The sequence below is a fragment of the Ailuropoda melanoleuca genome, chromosome 2 (assembly GCF_002007445.2).
Source record: "Ailuropoda melanoleuca isolate Jingjing chromosome 2, ASM200744v2, whole genome shotgun sequence".
In the NCBI taxonomy this organism is placed as follows: Eukaryota; Metazoa; Chordata; class Mammalia; order Carnivora; family Ursidae; genus Ailuropoda; species Ailuropoda melanoleuca.
Genome location: NC_048219.1, coordinates 82,724,783 through 82,747,039, shown reverse-complemented (window position 1 = coordinate 82,747,039; position 22,257 = coordinate 82,724,783). Strand labels below are relative to the sequence as shown.

General features: G+C 47.7%; 1 protein-coding gene across 2 annotated transcripts in view; it reads left to right on the top strand.

Moving 5' to 3' along the window:
- Window positions 1-22,257, top strand: part of IGSF3 (immunoglobulin superfamily member 3) — a 93,376-nt gene that overhangs the window by 35,599 nt on the left and 35,520 nt on the right. For both annotated transcript variants that reach the window (XM_034654158.1, XM_034654159.1), the window contains 2 exons: window positions 16,836-17,213; window positions 19,216-19,626. In XM_034654158.1, coding sequence (XP_034510049.1) covers window positions 16,836-17,213; window positions 19,216-19,626 — 789 coding nt within the window. The remainder of the gene's footprint in view (window positions 1-16,835; window positions 17,214-19,215; window positions 19,627-22,257) is intronic.

The window sequence follows — 22,257 nt, the reverse complement described above, 5'->3', positions numbered from 1 at the left end:
CCCCGCTTCCCCCACTCACACAAACTCAGACTCATCTGCACAAAAACATTCACGCCTCTCGACTGTTTTTCCAGGGGATGCGGGGGAAGGTCTGAGAAATGCTTTGTGACCACTTGTCCTTATTCCAAGAGTAATCCATGCAGAGTGCAGAATGCTTAGGAAACACGACACGCAAGGAAAACCAGTCACTTGTGACCCTACTGTCCTTTAACATTTTCCTGCACATTAGCCCGGTACTTTCCCTACACATATGTAGTGGGGTGAGGGGTTCTTTACAAAACCGCTTGCAAACCTTTTAGAGCTTTTCCCTCCTTCAACTTAGTAAGATGCTTTCAGCATTTTTAGGTGTTCATCATTTTTAGCTCTGTGATTTTTGATGGCTGTGTAATATTTTGTCACCTGGAGAAAGGCTGTCATTTCTGTCATAGAGCCTTGCTGGGTGGACCTCTCCCTGCTTTTGTGAACCCCCATCCCCACTGCCATGTGCTGCTCCTCGTGCCGCACCCTTTGGAAGGCCCCCAGCGCAGCCCTGCACACCTCCCAGGGCTGTGCTCCAGACTCCCCAGTTCTTGTCCCTGGGCTGTTGCAGAATGACTCTCCACCTCCAGAATTGAGTCTTATGTGTTTCTGCTCCCCCCACCCCAGGAAGAGCAAGCAGGGGGCCCGGTGCTCAGTGTGTGGTGCCAGTCATGCTCAAAGTGTGTTCCTTGAATTAAATTGGAAAACTACACAACCCCAGGGATGCCCACAGAGGAGGGTGCAGTGTAGGAGACTGAACCACCAACAATGAAAGTCAAAGCTGAGAGAGAAGGAATGACCATGAATTACTATGACAGAGGTGACAGGGGCTTGGGAAAAACCCCAGGGGTGGTGTCCGTGCACTTGACTATTAATTTTTAGTTGATTGTGGATGTTGATTCTTTATTAGTGTGCGAGACGTATTTCAGGGTGCCTGGCCACTCACACTTGAAGCAGGGGGTGACCCCCTCCCCCATGGTCCTTGCCTCCTTGTCTGCAGCAGGGACCAAGGGGGCAATGGTTGTATGCCAGATAGTGGAATAGAAGCCCACCTGATCAAGGCTGGCTGGACCTGGGTGGGGTGAAGTGTGTATCATAAACGACCCCCTAAGTCTACAGCTGAGCCTTTGAGCTTACTGTGTGGGGAATTTGTACCGAGAGCCATAGTAGGGAGTTGCAGGTGATGTGTAGGTAGTGGTAGGCATACGTGAGCTGAATTGCTAGAGCACAGAAACCTTGGCCCAAGTCAAGGAGGCACATCCTTGAAGAGAGGAGTGGAGCTGTTCTAAGGAAGTAGTCTAGGTCACGTGAGTTTCCAGTTCTGGACCTTCCAAGGTCTATGACCCATACTCTTGGGTTGCTTTGAATTTCCGCAGTGTTGCTTGTCATACCTTCTTCACCCCACACACATACACACTTGAGCTAGTTGAATGGGCCCCTGAGCTCAAATTCTTGTGATTATCCAGCCAACATCCAAGAGGATGGTCCACGTGTGTATGGGGATGGTCATGGTCAGGAGCACGGTCATCTCTGCTGCCAGCCCATCTGCTTCCCTTGCTGTCCTGCAAAACTAGCCTGGCGTCCAGAGGAAGATGCCCGAGTACCTCTGGAACTGAAGGCGAGCGTTCTGGGCTTTTCCTAACTTTGGAGAAGTGGGCCCTTGGAGCCTGCTGGACTCATTGGCTCATTGACTCATCCATCGGTAACATTTACTGAAGTGTCTGACAAGCCCAAGCACTGAGAGCATGGGGAGAAGGCTGTGGTCTTGGGCAGAGCTGGGAAAAGAGCATTAGTGGTTTGTACAGGAGTGCTTTCTGAGGGGGAGCTGGAGGGACTTCACCAGGCATAGGAAACTGCTCTGAGGCCCGTCTGAAGACCACCCGTTCAAAACCCATGCATCCCTTGGCAGCTGGGCAGCCTCCATTTCTTATGTGTGTCTGTGTGTGTCTGTGGCCTTGGCATTGGAAGACAGAACGAGGAGGGGCTGGGACATTGTGTCCAGGGCCACGGCAGACCTCTCATGATCTTCCTGAGGCCGTGGCCTCCAGTTCACACCCAGATCTTGGCCTTATTCCTGATGCACTGGACAAGGCTCTCGAGGTCTTCTGCGTTCCTTGTTGCCCCAGCAAGCTGACATCCTAATGCCACCCGTAGGAGCCCGTCTGGCATTTTTCAGGAAGGACCTGGGCTTAGCATCCTCTTCCTGGGGCCACGAGAACATCAAGGGAGACATAGACAGGAAACCTGCCAGCTTCTAGGAGGAAGAACCAGGGGACAGGTTGTGATGGGGGAACCAAGGAAGTGTTATCTTGCTCCTCGTGGGGGATGGTGGTGATGGCCAGTAAAGAGGCTGTTTGGAGATCCAGCCGGCCTCTAAATCAGTCTGAGAACTTGGTGAAACTGGGGCATTCCGGGTCCAGAAATGCCCCCTTCTAGAGTGTCAGCAGCAACAGTTACGAGATGCCAGCTGGTGAGGAGGAGCAGGCCTTTGCTGGTTCTGAGCGAGGGTCCTTTTACTGGAACTCATGTGAAGCTTGTGGCTCCTAGGCCACCAGACTTGGCAGGGGAGCTGTGCCATGAGGTTGCCCTCTTATTAAAAACAATCTGCCTGACATTCAGTCCATTTCTGTTATCTTTGAAACCGGATGGAAGGAAACAGTGGTCAGTAGATCCAGGGTAATTACAGGGAGAGCATTTACAGGCAAGTAATCTGATTCCGTCTTTTAATTTTTTTCTCCTCCAGAAAATAGAAGGCAAATACTGGTACCCATATTCAATGATAAGCATTTTCCACTGGATATGCTGCCTTCAGTCCTGGTGGAGTTGGGAACAGGGTAGGTTACCTTAGCCATGGGCACGGTTGGGTCAGGGCAGGCGGCAGGGCTCCCCCATCTGCCTTTCCAGATGCTTCTGTGCTGTGTCGTTTTTAGGATGGGGGTGAGGGGGCCCTAGGTGAGTATGAGAAGGTGGGGGGGGACTCTGGGGTGTCAGCCCCGCCTCTTCTGGGAGGGCAGTGCAGAGCCATCGTGAGGGGTGAGTGACAGGAGAGGAAGGGGCTGAGGAAGAAGAGCAGGGAGATAACGTCTTGAGGGCTGGTCCCAGTACCAAGCACGTTATGGGTGAAAGAGCCATGGACATCCTAGAAGTGCTCAGGTCTCCCCTGTGGGTTAAATGGTTAAGGAGAGAGAAGCTAGGGGATTGTGCAAATTAAGGTGAGCAGAGGCCAAAGACGTAGCACGCCCAGACAGAGAGCAGGTCCCAAATTCAGGTTCAGCTGCTCGCTGCTCGAAAACCAATGCCTGACAGCCAAATGATGGTGGGAAAGGAAAGCTTCCTTTCTTCAGGAAGCCAGCAGCCTGGGAAGGTGGTGGACTAACGTCCCGAAGACCATCTTCCCCATTTAGGTGAGGCTGGAAGGGTTCAGAGGGGAAGGGAAGGGAGTGTGCATGTGGGAGAAGCAGGTTCCTTGGCGGTTAGTCCGAGGTGGACCTGACTCTGAACAGACTTGCTGGCTTCTGGGGCAGCTGTTTTCATGTAGCCAGACTTTATTTTCTGGGAAGGTCTGGTCTTTCACTCCTCAAGGCCAGTGGTCTGCAAATCTCAAGGAAAGTTGGTTAGTTCTGCTCCCGACCAAGGGACTTACGGCAGCAAGCGAGAAGTGCATAAGCTCGAAGCAAGTTATCCCATAAGACCCATTGCAGTGCTGTTCCAGTGGGAGGCATGTGCAAAGAGAAGGACATGTTGGTTATAGCAAAACAATTAGAAATCACATAAATATCCATCTATAGGGGAACAAATAAAATTTAGTGTAATCCCAGGAGGGGATACCATAGAGCTGTATAAAAGGAAAGAACTAGGATTATATTTAATCTCAAAAACATCGAGGAGCAAAACCAAGGAAGGTGTCTGTATGGAACCAAAGTGTTTATGTAAAAAAATGGGGACCAATACTGTATATTTTCAATGATTATATAAATATATATATATGTATATGTGTGTATGTGTGTGTCTATGTGTGTGTATATCTGTATGTATGTGGATTTTTAAGAAAAGTCTGGAGGGGTATATCCCTAAATCCTAGCAGTGCCAGTCTCTGGGGAGTTGGGGTGGGGGGAAGCAGGATGATGGCTGGTAGTCAGAAGAGATTGAAGGCTTATAATATTTTCATTACCATTTGTTTTAAATATTCTATTTGAAGTAAATATTAGAATGTTTAAAGTATTTTTGAGGTGGTAGTTCAGCAGCGTTCCAAGGTGGCAACTTCAGCATTTAGGACCGAGTAAATGAGGCCGCAGCTAGGAAGCAGGGACCCAGCCCTGGGGCTTGCTCGCTGGGAGTCCTACCCTAGGCAGACAGCGAGGCAGCCTCGTCATGACTCAGCAGGACACATGTCACAGAGATCAAAGTCGGTTTGGGGTGAAGTGAATCATTGTGTTTGCCATCTTCTTTGCTGGTTCTGAAGCAGGTAGTCCTACCTCCTTACAAGTGGCATCAATAATTTAACATTAACTAATCATCATCTTTAGACGAGCTCTATTTTAAGTACCGCTGGGGATTTAAACCAAAAAAAAAAAAAAAAAAAAAAAGAAGAAGAAGAAGAAAGAAGGAATGAGTGATATTTTTGTCCTTGAACTTAAAACCAAGCCAGGCCCTCATCTTGTCTCTCTTGACTATTAATTCACTCACCCTGCTTCCGGTCTTGCCCTCTGCTCTGTCCTCCACCTGCCTCCAGAATGAGGGCTCAAAAACATAAATCCGATCTGTGTGCTCACTTCTCTGCTAGCTTCTTTCTCCGCTTCCCCTGTCCCAGAGGAGAGGTTTGACTTTGTCCGTGTGCCTCTCGGTGCCCTTTCCCAGCTGGCACTTCTGTAGCCTCCAGTCATGTGACCAGAGACCTTGGCAAACTTCTCACTGGTCCTGGAACGACGCTGTCGTGTTTTCGCGTGGCACGTGCTTCCCCACGCATCCCCCAAGACCCAGTTCAAATGCCCCTACTTCCATGAAGCCTGTTTGGACCTCCTTTCTCCTGAGGGATCTCAACCTTGCACTTTGCACTGCCATCACCTTCTGTTATATAATAACGATCACTTATGTGCATTTCCTTTGGGATTGTCAGCTTAGCGTACAACTATGTCTTATTAATCTCTCTTTCCGTTTCTGTCCAGGCCCCCTTCATATAACAGGTACTCAGAAACTGTTGGTTGAAAGTGTAGCATTTGCCCCAGTTGTCTTTGCCCCGTAACCAATTACTCCCAAACTCAGTTGCTTTAAACAACCATTGTATTATGCTTGCGAAAGCTGTGAGTCAGGGGTTGGGGCGGGCGTGGCAGGGATGGCTTCTCTCTTCCCCAGCATCTGGGGTCTCAGCGGGGAAGATTCAAGGCTGGGAGGCTGCTTGTGGCTGAGCAGTCCAATGAAGTTCACGTACGTGGCTGGCTGTGGCGCTGGCTGTGGGTGGCGAGCTCTGTCGGGCTCTGGACCGGGGGGCTCCCCCTCCCCAGGGCCTGTCCATGTGCCTTGGGCTTCCTCATAGCACGGCAGCCTCAGGACACTCAGAATTCTTCCGCAGTCACACAGAGCGCCGGGTAGCAGCGTGGATGCTGCATCACCTGTTATGACCTGACCCTGATGCTCCCAGGGCCACAAGCCTGCCCGGGTTCCAAGGGAGGGGGAGTAAAGTCTACCTCTGATGGCATGGTCACACTGAAGAAGAGCACTGGGACGGGAGCTGTTGTTGAGCTGTGTTTGGAAAACATGCCTCGTCATGGCGTGTGGGAGAAGTTGGTTTCACAGCCGGAGTTGGTATCACTTACTAGCACAGCTCCTCCTGCAGCTGGCGGCTTCTTGCCCATGGAGCGCTTACGATGGGCCACGTGCCAAGAGTCTTAAAGGAAGAACTCGTGGAATCCTTCAACAGCAAGGTGAAGATGATATCACTTTTCGAATGGGGCTGCTGAGGCACAGAGACGTTAAGTAACCAGCTGACGTCTCACAGCACCGCCTGTGCCATGTGAGGTCCAGGAGGGAGAAAGTTCTGGAGTTCGTGGCATCCTTCAGAGCTGCTGCTGGGTTGTGGCACCGCACGTATCGCATGGGTGTCCGAGGCTGTTTCAGGGGACATTTTTGACAGAAATAAGGACCGAGATAGAGGTCTTTGTGCCCGTGGTCTCGGGAAGCGGAGCAGACCCAGCTCTGTGCTTTTCCTGTGTGTGTGTGCACACGCGTGGGTTAGGCTGCCTCCGCTGGGCGGCGACACTGACCTAGGGGGACCTTCTCTGTGAAGGTGCTTTGCGTGGTGCAGGTGTCTCCAGCCTGGCTGCATTGACGGGCTTCCCCCCTCTTGCCTCAGGTTCTGCGTCTGTAAAGTGAAGTCACTGAGAGTACACACCTCCTGGGGTTGCTGTGAGCGTTGAAAGCACTTGGACAGTGCCGGGCACCTGATCGGGGTCCAGCACGTGCTGGCTCTTGTTGGCAAGGGCCAAGCTCCATGTCGGTCTGTCCATCCCCGGTCCAGAAGGGGATCACACGGAGATTCTTTCAGCTCGTGCCACTGTTATCCTCCCTTGGCTGACAAGTGGGGATCCACAGACCTTATCACTGGAGTCGCCTCCCCAACCGCTCTCTCTTGGGAACTTAGGTTCTGGAAAGCTTTTCTCTGGCCCAGTCTCCACCCCACAAAGAGTCTGTTTGGCATTTTAAACTTGAGGCTATATAGATTCTCCGCAATAGTCGTCAGGACCAGGTCAGCAAGAAAAGCCAGTCTGTGGTTTATCCTCACTTATCTCTGATGTTCCCCCAGCACATTCCGCGTGCGCCACAGACTAAGAAAAGTATTAGTCGCATTCTTTGTCCTGGAGAAATTGGCTCAATTGACTCTAATGACATCAACTTCCTTTCGTTGTGTGAGGAATAAATGAGATGATGTATGCCGAGCAGTGAGAGTAGTGTCCCCCCTTAAAGTGCTAATCATTTTCATTCTTTATCTTCATTTTAAAACAACACATACTTGCCTGCTTGAAATAATGGGAAAATAAAAAGGAAAGAAGGGGACAGTCACCCGTATTCTCACCACTCAAAGATTCAGCCCAGCATCGTTGTTTTCTGGGGTCATTTTTCTAGGGAGAGTATTTGTTTAAACATAACCTTACTACCTACGCAGTTTTGCATTTTTAGCCAAAAGTTAAACATTGGTGTTCCTTTTATGCTCTTGTACTTACAGAGATTTTTTTCCCTGGTTTTAGATTATCTCGTGTGGGCAGAAATAAAATGAAACCTTGAAACATTCATTGGGTGGCTTTCACGATACTGTTTGATCTCTGGGGTTACCTGTGAGATCGAGATATGGTGCATTACATTATTCCCATTGTACGGATAAAGAAATATGCCAGCGTGGTGGAGTTGCATGTAGAATTTGTACCAACTGGGCGCGGAGGGAGCTTTGATGATTGTAGAGACCACAACTGGAAGAGCAGATGTGGAACGGTGAGCTAGATCCTTTGACACTTTGATGTGCTCAGTCATGCATCTTGAACAGAGCAGTTGGGTCCTTTGATAGAGACGTAGGTTCCCTGAGCCCAGGCGTTCCAAAAAATGCATGAGGAGCTAGTTTTCACAGGCACAGTGACCCCTCCTGCTCACTGACTCCTGAATCATACTACCCCCAGCCAGTTTCATCTAGGACTTAGTACAGAGGAAAAAGAGTGTCCTTGAACATGAGGTATCTTGAAAAACTAGTTAAGTGATGGATATCGTGTGTTTGTTTATGTGACTGGAGACCGTCACAACTAAATCTGAAAGGACACGGCCAGTCCTAATGAGCAGGCACTGTCTAAAGCAGTAGTCTTCTTTTTTGGGCCTTGAATTGCTTTCAGAATCTTTTAAAATTTATGGACACCTTTTCTGGAAAACACATGCATGGGCAGGGAACACAATTTTTCATTAAATCTTAGGACTCACAGGTGATGATATTGGTCATATATTGGTACAAAACAAATTGTCCCCAAACTTCAGACTGAAAACAACAGTAAATTCTTCTCAGTTGTATTGTAAACCTAAAATTGTTATTTAAAAAAAAGTCTTAAAAAAAAGATTTTGAAAATAAAAAAGATTTTGATTGGAGAAGCTGTGTGCGTTCTGCGAAAGCAGTTATTACTGCAGTTGTTGATAAAACTCTTAAAACAATATAAAAAGTCAAAAAAACACAAAAAATAACAGCATTATCTCATACAGTTTCCTTGCATCAGGAATCAAGAAGCATCTTACCTCCGGTGGCTCTGACGCTGTGGCTGCCGGCGGGGTGCAGTCATCTTGGCTGGGCCTAGAGGACCACTTCCAGGGTGGCCCGATTACATGCCGGTCATTGGCAGAAGGCCTCAGGTAGACCTGCCCAGAGGGCTGCTTAATGTCCTGACGCGGTGTATGTGGTCCCAGAGAGCAAGGCAGAAACCCTGGTGTCTCTCTATGGCCTAGCCTTGGAAGTCATACTCTAGCATTTCTGGATTTCCAGTCAGTGCAGAGGGCAAGGTATGGACGGTAACTGCCGTGTCCTCTCCAGGCACATCACCCTCCCTGCACATTGACCTGGAGGTTTTCCTAACCCTGTCATTTAGGGCTTTTATATGGGGGTTTTATTACGTAGGCATGGTTCATTAAATCATTAGCCTTTGGTCATTGAACTCAGTCTCTTGCCCCTGTCTCCTCCCTGGAGTATGTGGGGTGGGGTTGAAAGTTTCAACCCCCTAAGCTTGGCCAGCTCCCCTCTTGAAACTGTCCAAAGCCCCTCCTTAAATCATTAGCATAACTTCTTAGGGGCGAAAGGGGCTCTTTAGAATGACAAAAGATATTGCTGTCACTCAGAAAATTCTAAGGGTTTTAGATGCTCTGGGCCAGGAACCAGGGACAAAGACCAAATACGTATTTTTTTATTCTCCATATTAGTCAATATAGAAGAAGTTTTATACAGCAGTCATACATTATTTTTATTTTTGGTTAAATTTTTTTCCTACTTATATAACTAGTACCTACTCTTTGTAGAGGATAAGGGTGGGGAGGAGTAAAATATAAAGAAGACAATAAAATCACTTGCCATCTTATTACCCGGTATTTTCTCTATATACTTTTTTAGATTTACAACCAAGTCAAGAGGAAGATACAGCAATTTCCTATATACCCCTGCCTCCGCTCATGGATAGCCTCATCCATCACCCGCACCACTCATCAGAGTTGTGCATTTGTTACCCACGGTGAACCTGCGTTGACACATCGTAGTCCCCTGAAGTCCGTAGTTTACCCTAGCGTTCACTCTGCCTGTGGTACACTCTGTGGGTTGGGATAAGTGTATGCTAAAATGTGTTCATCGTGACAGTATCCTACAGAGTATTTTCACTGCCCTAAAAATCCTCCGTGCTCGGCCCATTCATCTCCCTGCCCCCTGCAGCCGCGGATCTTTCTATTGTCTCCGCCGTAGTTTGGCCTTTTCTAGAATGTCACATGGTTGGAAGCATATAATGTGTAGCCTTTTTTGATTGGCTTCTTTCACATACTAGTATGTAACGTTCTTTCATGTCTTTCCATGGTTTGAAAGCTCATTTCTTCTTAGGGCACAATACTCTTCTGTGCTGTCCACTGAAGGCCATCTTGATTGCTTCCAACTTCTGACAGTTACAAATAAAACCGATATCAACATTTATGTGCTAGTTTTTGTAGGAACAAAACTTGTTAACACCTCTGGGTCATACCAGGGAGTACATTGGCTGGATCCGTATGGTAAGGGTGTGCTTAGTTTTGTTAGAAACCCCCAAACTGTCTTCCAGAGGGGCTGTGCTGTTTTGCATCCCCGCTCGCAACGAATGAGAGTTCTTGCTCCACACGCGCACCAGCGTTTGGTGTTGCCAGTGCTCCAGATTTTGGCCACTCTTACAAGCGCGTAATGTTATCTTTTCGTTGTTTTTATTTCTGTTTTCCTGGAGACGTGATGTGGAGCAGCCTTTCATATGCTTACTTGCCATCTGGTATCTCCTATGGTGAGGTGTCTTTTCAGATCTTTGGCCCATTTTTTCATCAGGGTTTTTTATTTCTTATTTTTAAGTTTTAAAAGTTCATTGTGTAGTTTGGGTAATAGCCCTTTATCAGATGTGTCTTCTGCAAATACTTTCTCCCAGTCAGTGGCTCGTCTTCTAATTCTCTTGATTTTGTCTTTCACAGAGCAGAAGTTTAATTTTAACGAGCTTAGCTTATCCATCATTTCTTTCATGGATCATGCCTTTAGTGTTATATCTGAAAGGGCATCACTATACCCAAGCTCACCTAGGCTTCCTCCTATGTTATATTCTTGGAGTTTTATAGTTTTGCATGTTACATTTAGGTCTGTGATCCATTTTGAGTTAGTTTTTGTGAAGGGAACAAGGTTTCTGTCTAGATTCGGGTTTTTTGCTTATTTGTTTGCATGTGATTGTACAGTTATGTGAGCATTATTGTTGAAGAGACTATCTCTGCTCCATTGGATTGTCTTTGCCCCTTTGTCAAAGATTGGTTAACTGCATTTATGGGGGTCTATATCTGGGGTTTCCGTTTTGCTCCATTGATCTATTTGACTGTTCTTTCTCCATTGCCATGCTGTTTTCATTACTTTATAGTAAGTCTTGAAGTTGCATAGCTTTAGCCCTTCAACTTTGTTCTCCTCTTTCAGTATAGTATTGGCTATTCTGGGTCTTTTGCCTCTCTGATGAACTTTAGAATCAGTTTGTTGATATATACAAATAACTTACTGTGATTTTTGATTGGAATTGCATTCAATCTATAGATAAAGTTGGGAAGAACTGATATCTTGACAATATTGAGTCCTTTTATCCAAGAACATCGACTTTTTCTCTGTTTGTTTAGTTCTTTGATTTTGTTCATCAGAGTTTTGTAGATTTCCTCATATGTATCTTCTGTATATTTTGTTACATTGCTACCTTTCATTCTGGGGAATACTAATGTAAATGGTGTTGTGTTTCCAAAATTTCAAGTTCGATTTGTTTCAGCGTTTGTTTATTTGTTTTTTAGTCAATCCTCTTAGGTTTTTTTATATAAACAATCATGTCATCTGCAAACAAAGACAGTTTTATGTCTTCCTTCCCTATCTGTATACCCTTTATTTCCTTTTCTTGCCTTATTGCATTAGCAAGGACTTCCAAGTATGATATTAAAAAGGAGCAGTAAGGGGCGCCTGGGTGGCACAGTGGTTAAGCGTCTGCCTTCGGCTCAGGGCGTGATCCCGGAGTTACGGGATCGAGCCCCACATCAGGCTCCTCCGCTATGAGCCTGCTTCTTCCTCTCCCACTCCCCCTGCTTGTGTTTCCTCTCTCGCTCACTGTCTCTCTGTCGAATAAATAAATAAAATCTTTAAAAAAAATAAAATAAAAAGGAACAGTAAGAGGGAAGATCCTTGCATTGTACCTGATCTTAGTGGGAAAGCTTTGAGTTTCTCACCGTTAAGTCTGACGTTAGCTTTAGGTTTTTCGTAGATATTCTTTATCAAGTTGGAAAAGTTCCCCTCTGTTCCTAGTTTACTGAGACTTTCCCATGATGAATAGTTGTTGGATTTTATCAAATGCTTTTCCTGCTTCTCTTGATATGATCACGTGATTTTTCTTTTTCAGCCTATTGATGTGATAGATTACATTAATTGATTTTTATATATTGAACCGGCCTTGCATACCTGGGATAAATCCTACATAATCTTGGTGTATAATTCTTTCTGTAAATTGTTCGATTTGATTTGCTAATACTTTGTTGAGGATTTTTGCATCTATGCTCCTAAGATATATTGGTCTGTGTTTTTCTTATAATGTCTTTGTCTAGTTTGAGTATTAGGGTAGTGCTGGTCTCATAGAATGAGTTAAGTGTTCCATCTGCATCTTTTTTCTGAAAGAGATTATAGAGAGTTGGTATACTTTTTTCCTGTAATATTCAATAGAATATACTCATCTGGGCCTGGTGATTTCTGCTTTGGAAGGTTATTAATTATTGAATCAATTTCTTTTATAAGTATAGGTCTATTGAAATTCTATTTCTTCTGTGAGTTTTCACAGATTGTGTCTTTCAAATAATTGATCCATTTTGAAAGGTTATCAAGTTTGTAGGCACAGAGTTGTTCACAGTATTCCTTTATTATCCTTTTAATATTCATGGGCCCAGTGGTGATGTCTTCTCTTTCATTTTTGATATTAGGTAATTTGTGTCCTTTCCCTTTTTTCTTAGTCATTCTGGCTAGGGTCTTATTGATTTTATTGATCTATTCAAAGAATAGCTTTTGATTTTGTTGATTTTCTCTATTGACTTCCTATTTTCAATTTCATTGATTTCTGCTCTGATTCTTGTGGTTTCTTCTGCTTACTTCGGACTTAATTTGCTTTTCCTTTTCTATTTTCCTAAGGTGGAAACTTAGATTACTGATTTGAGATCTTTCTTTTTTTCTAATACATGCATTCAATGATATAAATTTCCCTCTAAGCACTGTTTTGCCTGCATATCACACATTTGGTAAGTTGTGCTTTCATTTTCATTTAATTCAGAATATTTTTAAGTATCTCTTGAGATTTCTGCTGTGATCCAGGTGTTCTTTAGAAGTATGTTGTTTAATACCCATGTGTTTGGGGGATTTTCCAGTAATTTTTCTGTTATTGATTTCTAGTTTAATTCCATTATGGTCTGTGAGCAGACACTGTTTAATTTCTAGTCTTCTGAATTTGCTAAGGTGTGTGTTATGGCCCAGAATGTGGTCTGTTTTGGTGAATGTTCCATGCGAGCTTGAGAAGAATGTTTACTCTGCTGCTGTTGGATGAAGTGGTCAACAGATGTTCATTACGTTCAGTTGATTGATGGTGTTGCTGAGTTCAACTGTGTCCTTACTGATTTTCGGCTTGATGGAGCAGTCCATTTCTGATAGTGGGGGATTGAAGTCAGCAGCTCTGATAGTGGACTCATCTATTTCTCCTTGCAGTTCTTACAGTTTTTGCTTCATCTAGTATGCTGCTCTGTTGTTATGTGCATACACGTTAAGAATTGTTATGTCTTTGTGGAGAATTGTGTAATGTCTTTCATCATCAGTGATAACGTTCTTTATTTTGAAATCCACTCTGTCTGAGATTAACAGAACTACTCCTGCTTTCTTTTGACTAGTGTTTACATGGTGTGTTTTTCTCCGTCCGTTTACCGTGAATCTATATGCGTCTTTATATTTAGAGTGGATTTCTTGTAGATATATAGTTGGGTCGTGTGTTTTGATCCACTCGAACAATCTGTCTTTCAGGTGGTGCATTTAGACCACTGATTGACATTCAGAGTGATTACTGGTACAGCTGGATCAGTATCGACCATACCCATTACTATTTTGTACTTGTTGCTCTTTGCTCTTATTTTTGTCTTCCACTCTTTTTCTGCCTTTTGTGTCCAGTCCTTTTTTATACAGTTATATATGATCTTGTGTATATTTGTTTTCTTTTTTAAGTTACAGAAGTGATATTTGCTTGTTGCAAAGTAATTCAAAAAGTATAGAAATGTCTAAACTGAAAAAACGTAAGAATAATTAAAAAAAAAAAAAAAAGGAATCCCTGCCTGGGAGGAGTCTTCTGTTGTAGACTGAGAGGGGAGATGGAAGGGGCTGTGAGGCCAGGGGATGTCTTGGCCGGGTAGGGGACCTGGGTCTCTTTGAAGACACAGTGCTGTCTCGGAACGTGAGGGGCAGTGCCAGGAATAGGATTGTGCAGGGCGGGGTGTAGAAAGGGAATTAAACTGAGAAGAAAAAGGTAATTTTTACTTCTGTGTTAGAGTCCACTCCCTAAGAACGGCATTATTTTCAAGCGTCAAAGGCCCTTTGTGGGGCAGGAAGGAAATGAAGGAGATACCGAATGAACAGGCGCGGCTGAATGTGTGTGGTTCGAGTCCAGTCCAGTGTCTGTTTATTTGACAGGGCTGTTTATAACCTGCTTCTGACTTGAACAAGTTGTTTTGACCCTGATGCCCTGGCTCCTTGAGGCCACTTAATGCTGTTTCCTTTTCAGGGGGTGATGTGTGTGATCCGACATCAAGCGTTTGGTAAGGCCTGCGAGGAGAATGCAGGCTGGCTAAGCTCCGGTTGCCTCACAATAGCCAGGATCTGACGGGCCTCCGCTACGCCCATTCACTAGAGAAGAATGAAACTTTCTTGACCCAAATTCATGTGGAGTCTTTGCAGAAGGAAAGAGCTTAAAGCTACTGAGAACTTTACGTTAGGAGATGTTCTCTAATTTGGACGCCTGGTTGCCAGTATGTAGACACCCGTGAAAGCAGCCGCTGATGACCCTGCCATGCATTTGAATTTTTTAGAAATGCTAATGCCCAGGTTGCACCCCAGACCCGTTACTCCAGGGGGGTCCAGACCCTGCTATGTTGTAAAGCTCCCCAGGGGATTCCAGTGTGGATCCAAGGTGGAGAGACAGCGCCTTGTAGAAGCTGGCTCATCCTGACCTGCTTCTAGTAGCCTTCCTGGCGGCGGGTGACGAGCGGTTGTGGCTTTTGTGTCACAGAACACTGAGATACAAAGAGGCCTAAATGTTATGAATGTAGTGAAATTGTTTTCAGAGCTCTGTGTTTCCAGAGTCGTGCAAACGTTTGATTCAGAATGTCACCATATAGATATTTTAAGTTGTCATAGACAGAGTACACATAGTCAAAATGTTATACACCAAATTTTCACAGACTGAAAATAACTAATGAGCTGTCTTCTCACTGACTCTCAGTGTAGTAATGAATGCTGTCAACCAGGATGGATCCATTAAATTCGCATACCACTTTGATCTGTTGATTTGGTTCCCACCCTTAATTTGTTCAGTTTCTAGTTTCCACTCGTGAAGCCAAGATGGGGTTCTTGGTAAGATTTTGTTTGGGAGAAAAGGTTCTCCATGAATTCCAGTCCATGAGCCCCACATCTTTCCTTGTCGTGTCTGTGGTAAAGTCTGTCACCGTGTAGGTGAGGCCAGCTTGCTTGGAGGTGCAAACACTGCCCCCTCCCGGGCTGTACCCCTTAGAGCTGCGTTCCGCTAGTCCTCAAGCTGTCGCAGCTGTTCACCAGCTCTATCCCCATCAGAGAGGTTTACACTGGGGCAGCTGCGATGCCTTTTCGGAGAGGGAGAGAGGGGAAGCTTTCACAGACAGTGGAAGCAAGCTGCAGCTGTGGGGGGAGGGAGGTGGCCCAGAGATGCCGTCCTTGTCAAGAAGTCCTTGGAATGTCCTTGGTGATGCCCCGCCAAACCCTGTGGATTGAGAGCTGCAGAATGTTCCAGCCAGGAGGGGTTTTTAGCTAGCAGCCCTGTACTGAACAGTAGTCGTGGGCTAGCCCCTGTGTCAGGGGCTTTGCCGCTGTTACCTTACTGAGTCTTTTTGATAACTCTGCAAGACACACGTTATTATCCCATTCTTTTTTTTTTTTTAAAGATTTTATTTATTTATTTGACAGAGACAGAGGCAGCCAGCAAGAGAGGGAACACAAGCAGGGGGAATGGAAGAGGAAGAAGCAGGCTCATAGTGGAGGAGCCTGATGTGGGGCTCGATCCCATAACGCCGGGATCACGCCCTGAGCCGAAGGCAGACACCCAACCGCTGTGCCACCCAGGCGCCCCTATTATCCCATTCTTACAGATGAGGAAACTGAGGCTCAGAGAGGTTAAGTAACTTAGCCAAGGTCACAGCTAGTAAGTGACAAAGCCAGCCCTGACATATGTGCTGCTCCACTCCCAAGCCTTCTTAGAAATCATTTTCTAGATGAAGAGATCAAGGCCCAGAAAGGAAGAGCAACCTGTCCAAGATGACACAGACAGTCGCGGTTGCTGGCAGACCTGTGGCTAGAACTCACCGGCCCCTTGCGCCTCACTGCCCTGCCCAGCTGCTGCTGAGGGGAAGGAAGGCCACGGTTGAGGGGGGTGCCCCCTTCTCCCTGCTCCGGGGCTCAGGCAGTAGGCATGGAATGAGAAATGAAGCTCACCATATTCCTTCACTTCCGAGTCTACAGGGGAGACCGTGTTAAGAAGAACACGGAGAGGGCGGTCAGAGCCGACCCCGGAGCAGCATAGCTCAGCCAGAAGGCAGGGGGACTGGTGGAGAATCAGAGCCTCCATCCCAAGGGGTGGGTCTGCACTTTCAGTCCCCCCCTCCCATAGCCAGTGTGCGGGCATCTGGGCAGCAGGGCTGGACTTCAGCCCTGCCTGTACTTCCACATTCGTGTGCACTTAGCTTAAAGCTGCAGTCGCCTGCAGGAGCTCAGCTCTGCCCCCGTGTAGGGAGGGAAGAGGAGGTCAGGGACGTTCCTCCACCTCCTGTCCTGGGAGCAGCTACATTTGCAAACAAAGGGTGCAGCACCAAAGCCAGGGCCCCGGGACTCCCTCTGACATGCAGGCCCAGACTGCGAGAGGGTTGCTTTTATTTGCTTTCATTGGAATGGGTGCGGAGGATTCAACGTTTCCTGCTCATTTTATTAAAAACTTTATAAACAGCATTAATAAATATAAAACTGCTACACAAATGACAGAGGGACTGAAGGAAATTCCCAAGGGTTCGGCCGTTGAATGAGTAACAGAACTGTGAGTTTGCATGGTCAGATTTCCATATATGCAAATTAGGGACAGAGCTTCACCGCAGAGTGTTTTAATTAATATTTATAAATCACAGAGCGCCTCAGAAAGGGCTAGTAAGCTATTTATATGATCATGTCATACAAATCACAAACCCTTTTGAAGATCGCTGCCTACTCTGCATTTTGGTCTGAGAAGTAAGCAAGCATATCCGTGTGTCCCCCACAGGTGTAGTGCCGGCACAGCGACATGTCGCCGTCCAGGAAGGACCCCTGTACCGCACGGAGGGCTCCCACATCACCATCTGGTGCAACGTGAGCGGCTACCAGGGGCCTTCTGAGCAGAATTTCCAGTGGTCCATTTACCTGCCATCCGCCCCGGAGCGCGAGGTCCAAATCGTCAGCACCGTGGACTCTTCCTTCCCTTACGCCATCTACACCCAGCGAGTCCGTGGGGGGAAGATCTACGTGGAAAGAGTGCAGGGGAACTCAGCTTTGCTGCACATCACTGACCTCCAGGCCCGGGATGCCGGGGAGTATGAGTGCCACACGCCCAACACAGATGAGCGGTACTTTGGAAGTTACAGTGCCAAGATGAACCTAGTGGGTAAGGAGATGCCGGTTCCCATGGCCAGTGTCCCGCCCCAGTAAGTCCGCTCGGGCTGCTATACCCAAATACCACAGCCTGGGTGGCTGAAACCACAAGCATTTATTTCTCACAGTTCTGGAGGCTGGAAGTCCGAGGTCAAGGTGGCAGGCGTGGTTGGTTCCGGTGAGGGTCCTCTTCTGGGTTGCCGACTTTTCATTTCTCATTGTGTCCTCCCATGGAAAGGAAATGGGCGAGCTCACTCAGGTCCTTTTCCAAGGGCAGTAATCCCATTCATGAGGGCTCCCCTTCCATGACCTCATCGCTTCCCAGGGCCTCACCTCCAAACACCATTGGGGTTGGGGATGGGGCAGGGAGGAAGGATTAGGATTTACCGTATGGATTGTGGGGCGAGGGGAGGAAATAAACATTGAGTCCAGATCACGGAGTCCCTTCTTTTGTAGTGCAACTTTATTTGACTTGAAAAAATAACCCCAAAGCTACCCCAGATATCTTAGTGGCTGACCAGTAGCATGAGTGAACAAAGGTTCTGGGTTCACTTGTAAATAATAGAAGGCTGAGGCTAAAACCTATGAAGGATCGAGTGCAGATGTTAAGAATTCAGAGAAGTTAACTGACCCTATAGCTGGAGAAAGGGGATATGAAAACAGGAGACAAGGACATCTGTGGTTGATCTGTCTGAAGAAATGACGAAGAGGGAGCCCATGACATCAGCAAGCAGAGAAGTGAAACCGCTGGGCAGTGGAGGGGCTCTGAGACCCCTGGGGTGCTGCTGAATCAGGAAGCGAATGCACCTGCGGTTCCTTGCTCACACCTGGAGCCCGTCCCTAGTTCCTTTGGGTGCATGAGTAAGGAATTGTGCCCCAGCTGTCTCCCTTGGCCCTGGTACTCCCTGAATGACAGAGGGAGCTGGCAGGCGGGGAGGGGACAGATTTCAGTGTGGATGGCCGGCCATGGGCCACCACGCTTGCTGACATGAAGAGTCAACGATATCAAGGCTGTACTGTTTTTCTGCCCAAGTCTTAATTTCCAGTTTTTATTATCACAATTATGCTTGGAAATTATGACTTGAGCAGAAAAACAGAACAGCCTTGATATCGTTGACCCTCCACGTGGGTGAACATTGCAGCCGGGTGCTGCCCACACTGAAATCCCCCCTCCCCACCCACGACAAGCTTGCTTTTCCTTTCTCTTGGTCTGCGTCCCATCAGGAGGCCTGAGAGACCCAGGCCTGAGACGATGCAGTGAGAAAACACAACCCTGGTTGGGACTGGTGTGTCCCCATCACACCCCATCAGGCTGAGAAGGGGGGTGTTTAGTCTCCAGAGTACAGGTCTGCCCGAGGGGCCATGGGGCAATGCCCTCACATGCCCGAACTAGGCTTCCTTCTGGCACGTACCACTCTGACACACGCATTATAGGAAAATTCAACCTACCAGACCATCAAGGATGCTGTTGCTTTCCTCTACCAGAGATTTTTTTTTTTTTTTTTTTTTTTACAACATAGCCTTCCTGGAGCATTGCATTGCTGAATTGGGGCGGGGAGGGTCGTGGGGGGGGCAATGAGAGGGGAGGAAGTCAGCAAGGTGCATAGACACATAGAACTGCTACTTCTAGGAACTATTTCCTTTTGAAGATCGGTCAGAAGCCAAGTGCAGGTATCTTGAAGCAGTACCAAAATGAACCACAAAATCTCATTTGGCCTGAAAGAGAACTCTCTTTTACACGGTGTTTTCAGGGAGTTCATTTACTATGGGGAAAGAAATAACGTCCCACGTGTTATCAAAGTGTTATTCAAATACAAAACAGGTAAGCATTAAGTGCCAAAAGAAAATTGCAGTCCAAATCCAAGCGGAAAACTCCTTCTGTTTCTGTGCCATCCAGGTCGCCCGTGGCCTCACAGTGAGGGTGGAAGGCCCTGCGGGGTGGCTGGCTAGCCCCCTGCGAGGGTGAGGTTCTGTGGCTTTTGTGACCCGGCTCCCGGGACGTTTCTGTGTTGCAGTGATCCCCGACACCCTGCAGACCACGGCCGTGCCCCAGACTCTGCACAAGGTGGAGCAGGACCCCCTGGAACTCACGTGTGAGGTGGCCACGGAGACGTTCCAGCACAGCCACCTGTCTGTGGCCTGGCTCCGGCAACGAGGGGGCGAGAAGCCGGCGGAGGTCATCTCCCTGAGCCGCGATTTCGTGCTTCACTCCAGCAGCGAGTACGCCCAGAGGCAGAGCCTGGGGGAGGTGCGGCTGGACAAGCTGGGGAGCACCACCTTCCGCCTCACCGTCTTCCACCTGCAGCCCTCCGACCAGGGCGAGTTCTACTGTGAGGCTGCCGAGTGGATCCAGGACCCGGACGGCTCGTGGTACGCCATGACCCGAAAGCGTTCCGAGGGCACCGTGGTCAACGTCCAGCCCACGGGTCAGTCTCTGTCTTGTCCCCCGTCTCTACCTGGTGGGGAGGGTTGTCCGACACTGGGAGGGTGTGCAGACTTCTCTGGTGACCTCTGAAAGTACTAGGAGTATAGGGGTAGCCTCCCTAAGGTCTGACCTGACCTTCTAGTGAGTCTGGGAGAGGAGCAACCCAGACCGAATCCGGCTTACAGACATGGTTTCTTGGACCCACGTGGAATTTTATATTTGTTCCTGAATTACAAATTCATTTTAAAAAATTGGGAGATTTCACATAAACCGTTTGTATCTGATGACTGGGTTCCCAGCAGCTGCCCCCTTTGATGACATTGCCTGTTTCGGGGACCAGGCCTGTTTCATTTGTAGGAGACATTTGAGATTATGAGCCTTCCATCAGATGTATGAAATTATGATCTAGAGAACTTTTGGCTCAAATTATTATTTTTTATATTAGTACCCTGTCTTCGGTGGTGTTTTATAATTTCCAGAATGCTTTATCACTTGTTACTTCAGGGTCCCTCAGAAGTTCTGTGTGGTAAGTCGGCGGTGGGGCAGATGCCAGGGGGAGTTGCTTTATGGTGGGGCCCTGGAACAAGTCACCCGGTGGGTCGTTGCGGCCAGCCTGGCAAGTGTCAGATTCTCCCATAAAGGCTTTCTCCCATGAAAGATCTAGAAAGGGGGTTCCCTGAGGATGCCGAGTGACATGTTCATAGCTGGGGCGAGAAGATGGTGGCACAGTGTGCTGAGATCTTCCCTGACTCCTTGTATTATTTCCCCAACGATCTCCCACTGCCCCATGCCCCCGAGTCCAGCCACGCTCCAGATCAGAGCTGACTCCTGTCACTGGCTGCCTCGGCTGGGCAGGGGCAGACTCTCCATGAGCCTTCAGTGCCCTGGCTTTGGTCATTGTGCCATCATTGAGGTGCAGTAAGTGGCCCGAGGAGCCTGGTGAGGGGTTACAGTTGGAGGTGTGGTTTGTGGGAGATGAGTACGGGTGGGATCTCCTCTTCAGGACCTGACCTTGACCTCATTGTCCCATTTGCTGCATACAGTCAGGGGTGTTGGTCTTCTGCCACTTGTTCCTGTGTCCTTCTAGAGCAGTGCTTCCAGCCTACCTAACAGTACAGATTCCTGAATCAGGCTCCGGGGGTGGGGGTGGGGTGGGGGACCTGGGAAGCTGGATTTCCAGTACACGTCCCAGGTGATTCTTCCACTGCCTACATTGTTCAGCACAGGTCTACAGGTAATAGGGCAGAAGAGATTCTTTGGACATGTGATGGTCTTTTATGAGAAGGATCGACCCCAGGAAAGAGAGCATTTTATCTGCTCTTGTCGGGCGCAGAGCAGTTAGCAGCTTCTAGACCTTCCAGTACTGGGGAAGGCACTTCATTTCGTATTTATCCTTTCCCTTTCTGGATGGCTTTCAGATCAGCTTCAAAAGTCTGGACCAATTTTTGAATCTTAATGCTTTTAAATTAGGTGGCATCAGTTAATCTTCTTTATTTTAATCTTACCAATTTGGGATTAGGACTTTCTGAATTTGCCCAGCAAATGCGTTCAGACTAAGCCAGCAAAGGGAAAACTAGACACACAAAAAAAGTTGATGACTTTACTGTGTGCCCCCGAGCTTTTCAGGTTCAACGGCTGCAGCCCCATCTTGGCCCTTCCCTTAATTCCTTTCGGTAAACACTCTGTAGGCCTCTGCTGCAGTGAAGGTCTGGTGAGAGCCATTGGGGATTCAAAGATGAACAGCTCTTGGGGCCTGCAGTCAGGGAAGGGGCAGCTGTGAAGGCCGGTGGCTACGTGGGGCGTGCTGCGGTCTGTGATGCTGCTGTGTGGACAGTGCCCTGGGGCACGGTGACTAGGAAGTGTTCTTGCAACCTGAGGTTTTCCCTGGATGGGGGAGAGAAGGCAAATCCAGGAAAACCAGTGCATTTGATAAGTCTGAAGCTTGAGGACACCCATCAGAGGGACAAGCAAAAGGGCACAAAAATGTGTCCCATGTTTGGCCAGCAGAGAGGAGTGCAGTGTGGGTAGAGGTTGAGTCCCAGAAATGAGTGGCAGGAGAAGAAGGAGAGGTGACCTGAGGCCCCACGTGCTGGAGTACGGAGTTTGGCCTTGACTCTGTAGGCCCACTGTTTGCAAGCTGTCCTTCTCGGGATCTTAGGAGCCCCTTAGAGGTGCCTGCCAGGAGGTGCCGGAGGAAGGCATGCAAGTTCCCTTGCTGGCCTCAACCAAAAGTTTTCTATGAGGCAACAAAAGATTTTGAATGAAGAAACTGCCCTTTCCTCTGCTCCCTCCAAGGAGTGTTTGAAAATCACTGGTGCAGACACTTGGAGGGGGTAATAGAGATTTTAAAGCAAGTAGTGACACAATGAGATCTGGGTTCTAGAAGGAAAAGACTATGGAGGCCAGCTGGAGGTTGATTAAACAAGTTGGTCCTGCTGTGGAGAGACCAGGTAGGAGAGAGCTGTAAGGCCAGGGTGGGTCGGCGGCAGTGCCTGGAAAGCAGGCAGTGGGTGCTAGAGATGGAAGAATGGGGGACACCACCATGGAACGGGAATCCACCTGCTGGGCACCCTGAGGCCAGGGCTCTGGCTGATCCCTTGAATCAGGAGAGGGAGGGGGGGAAGGAAAGGTA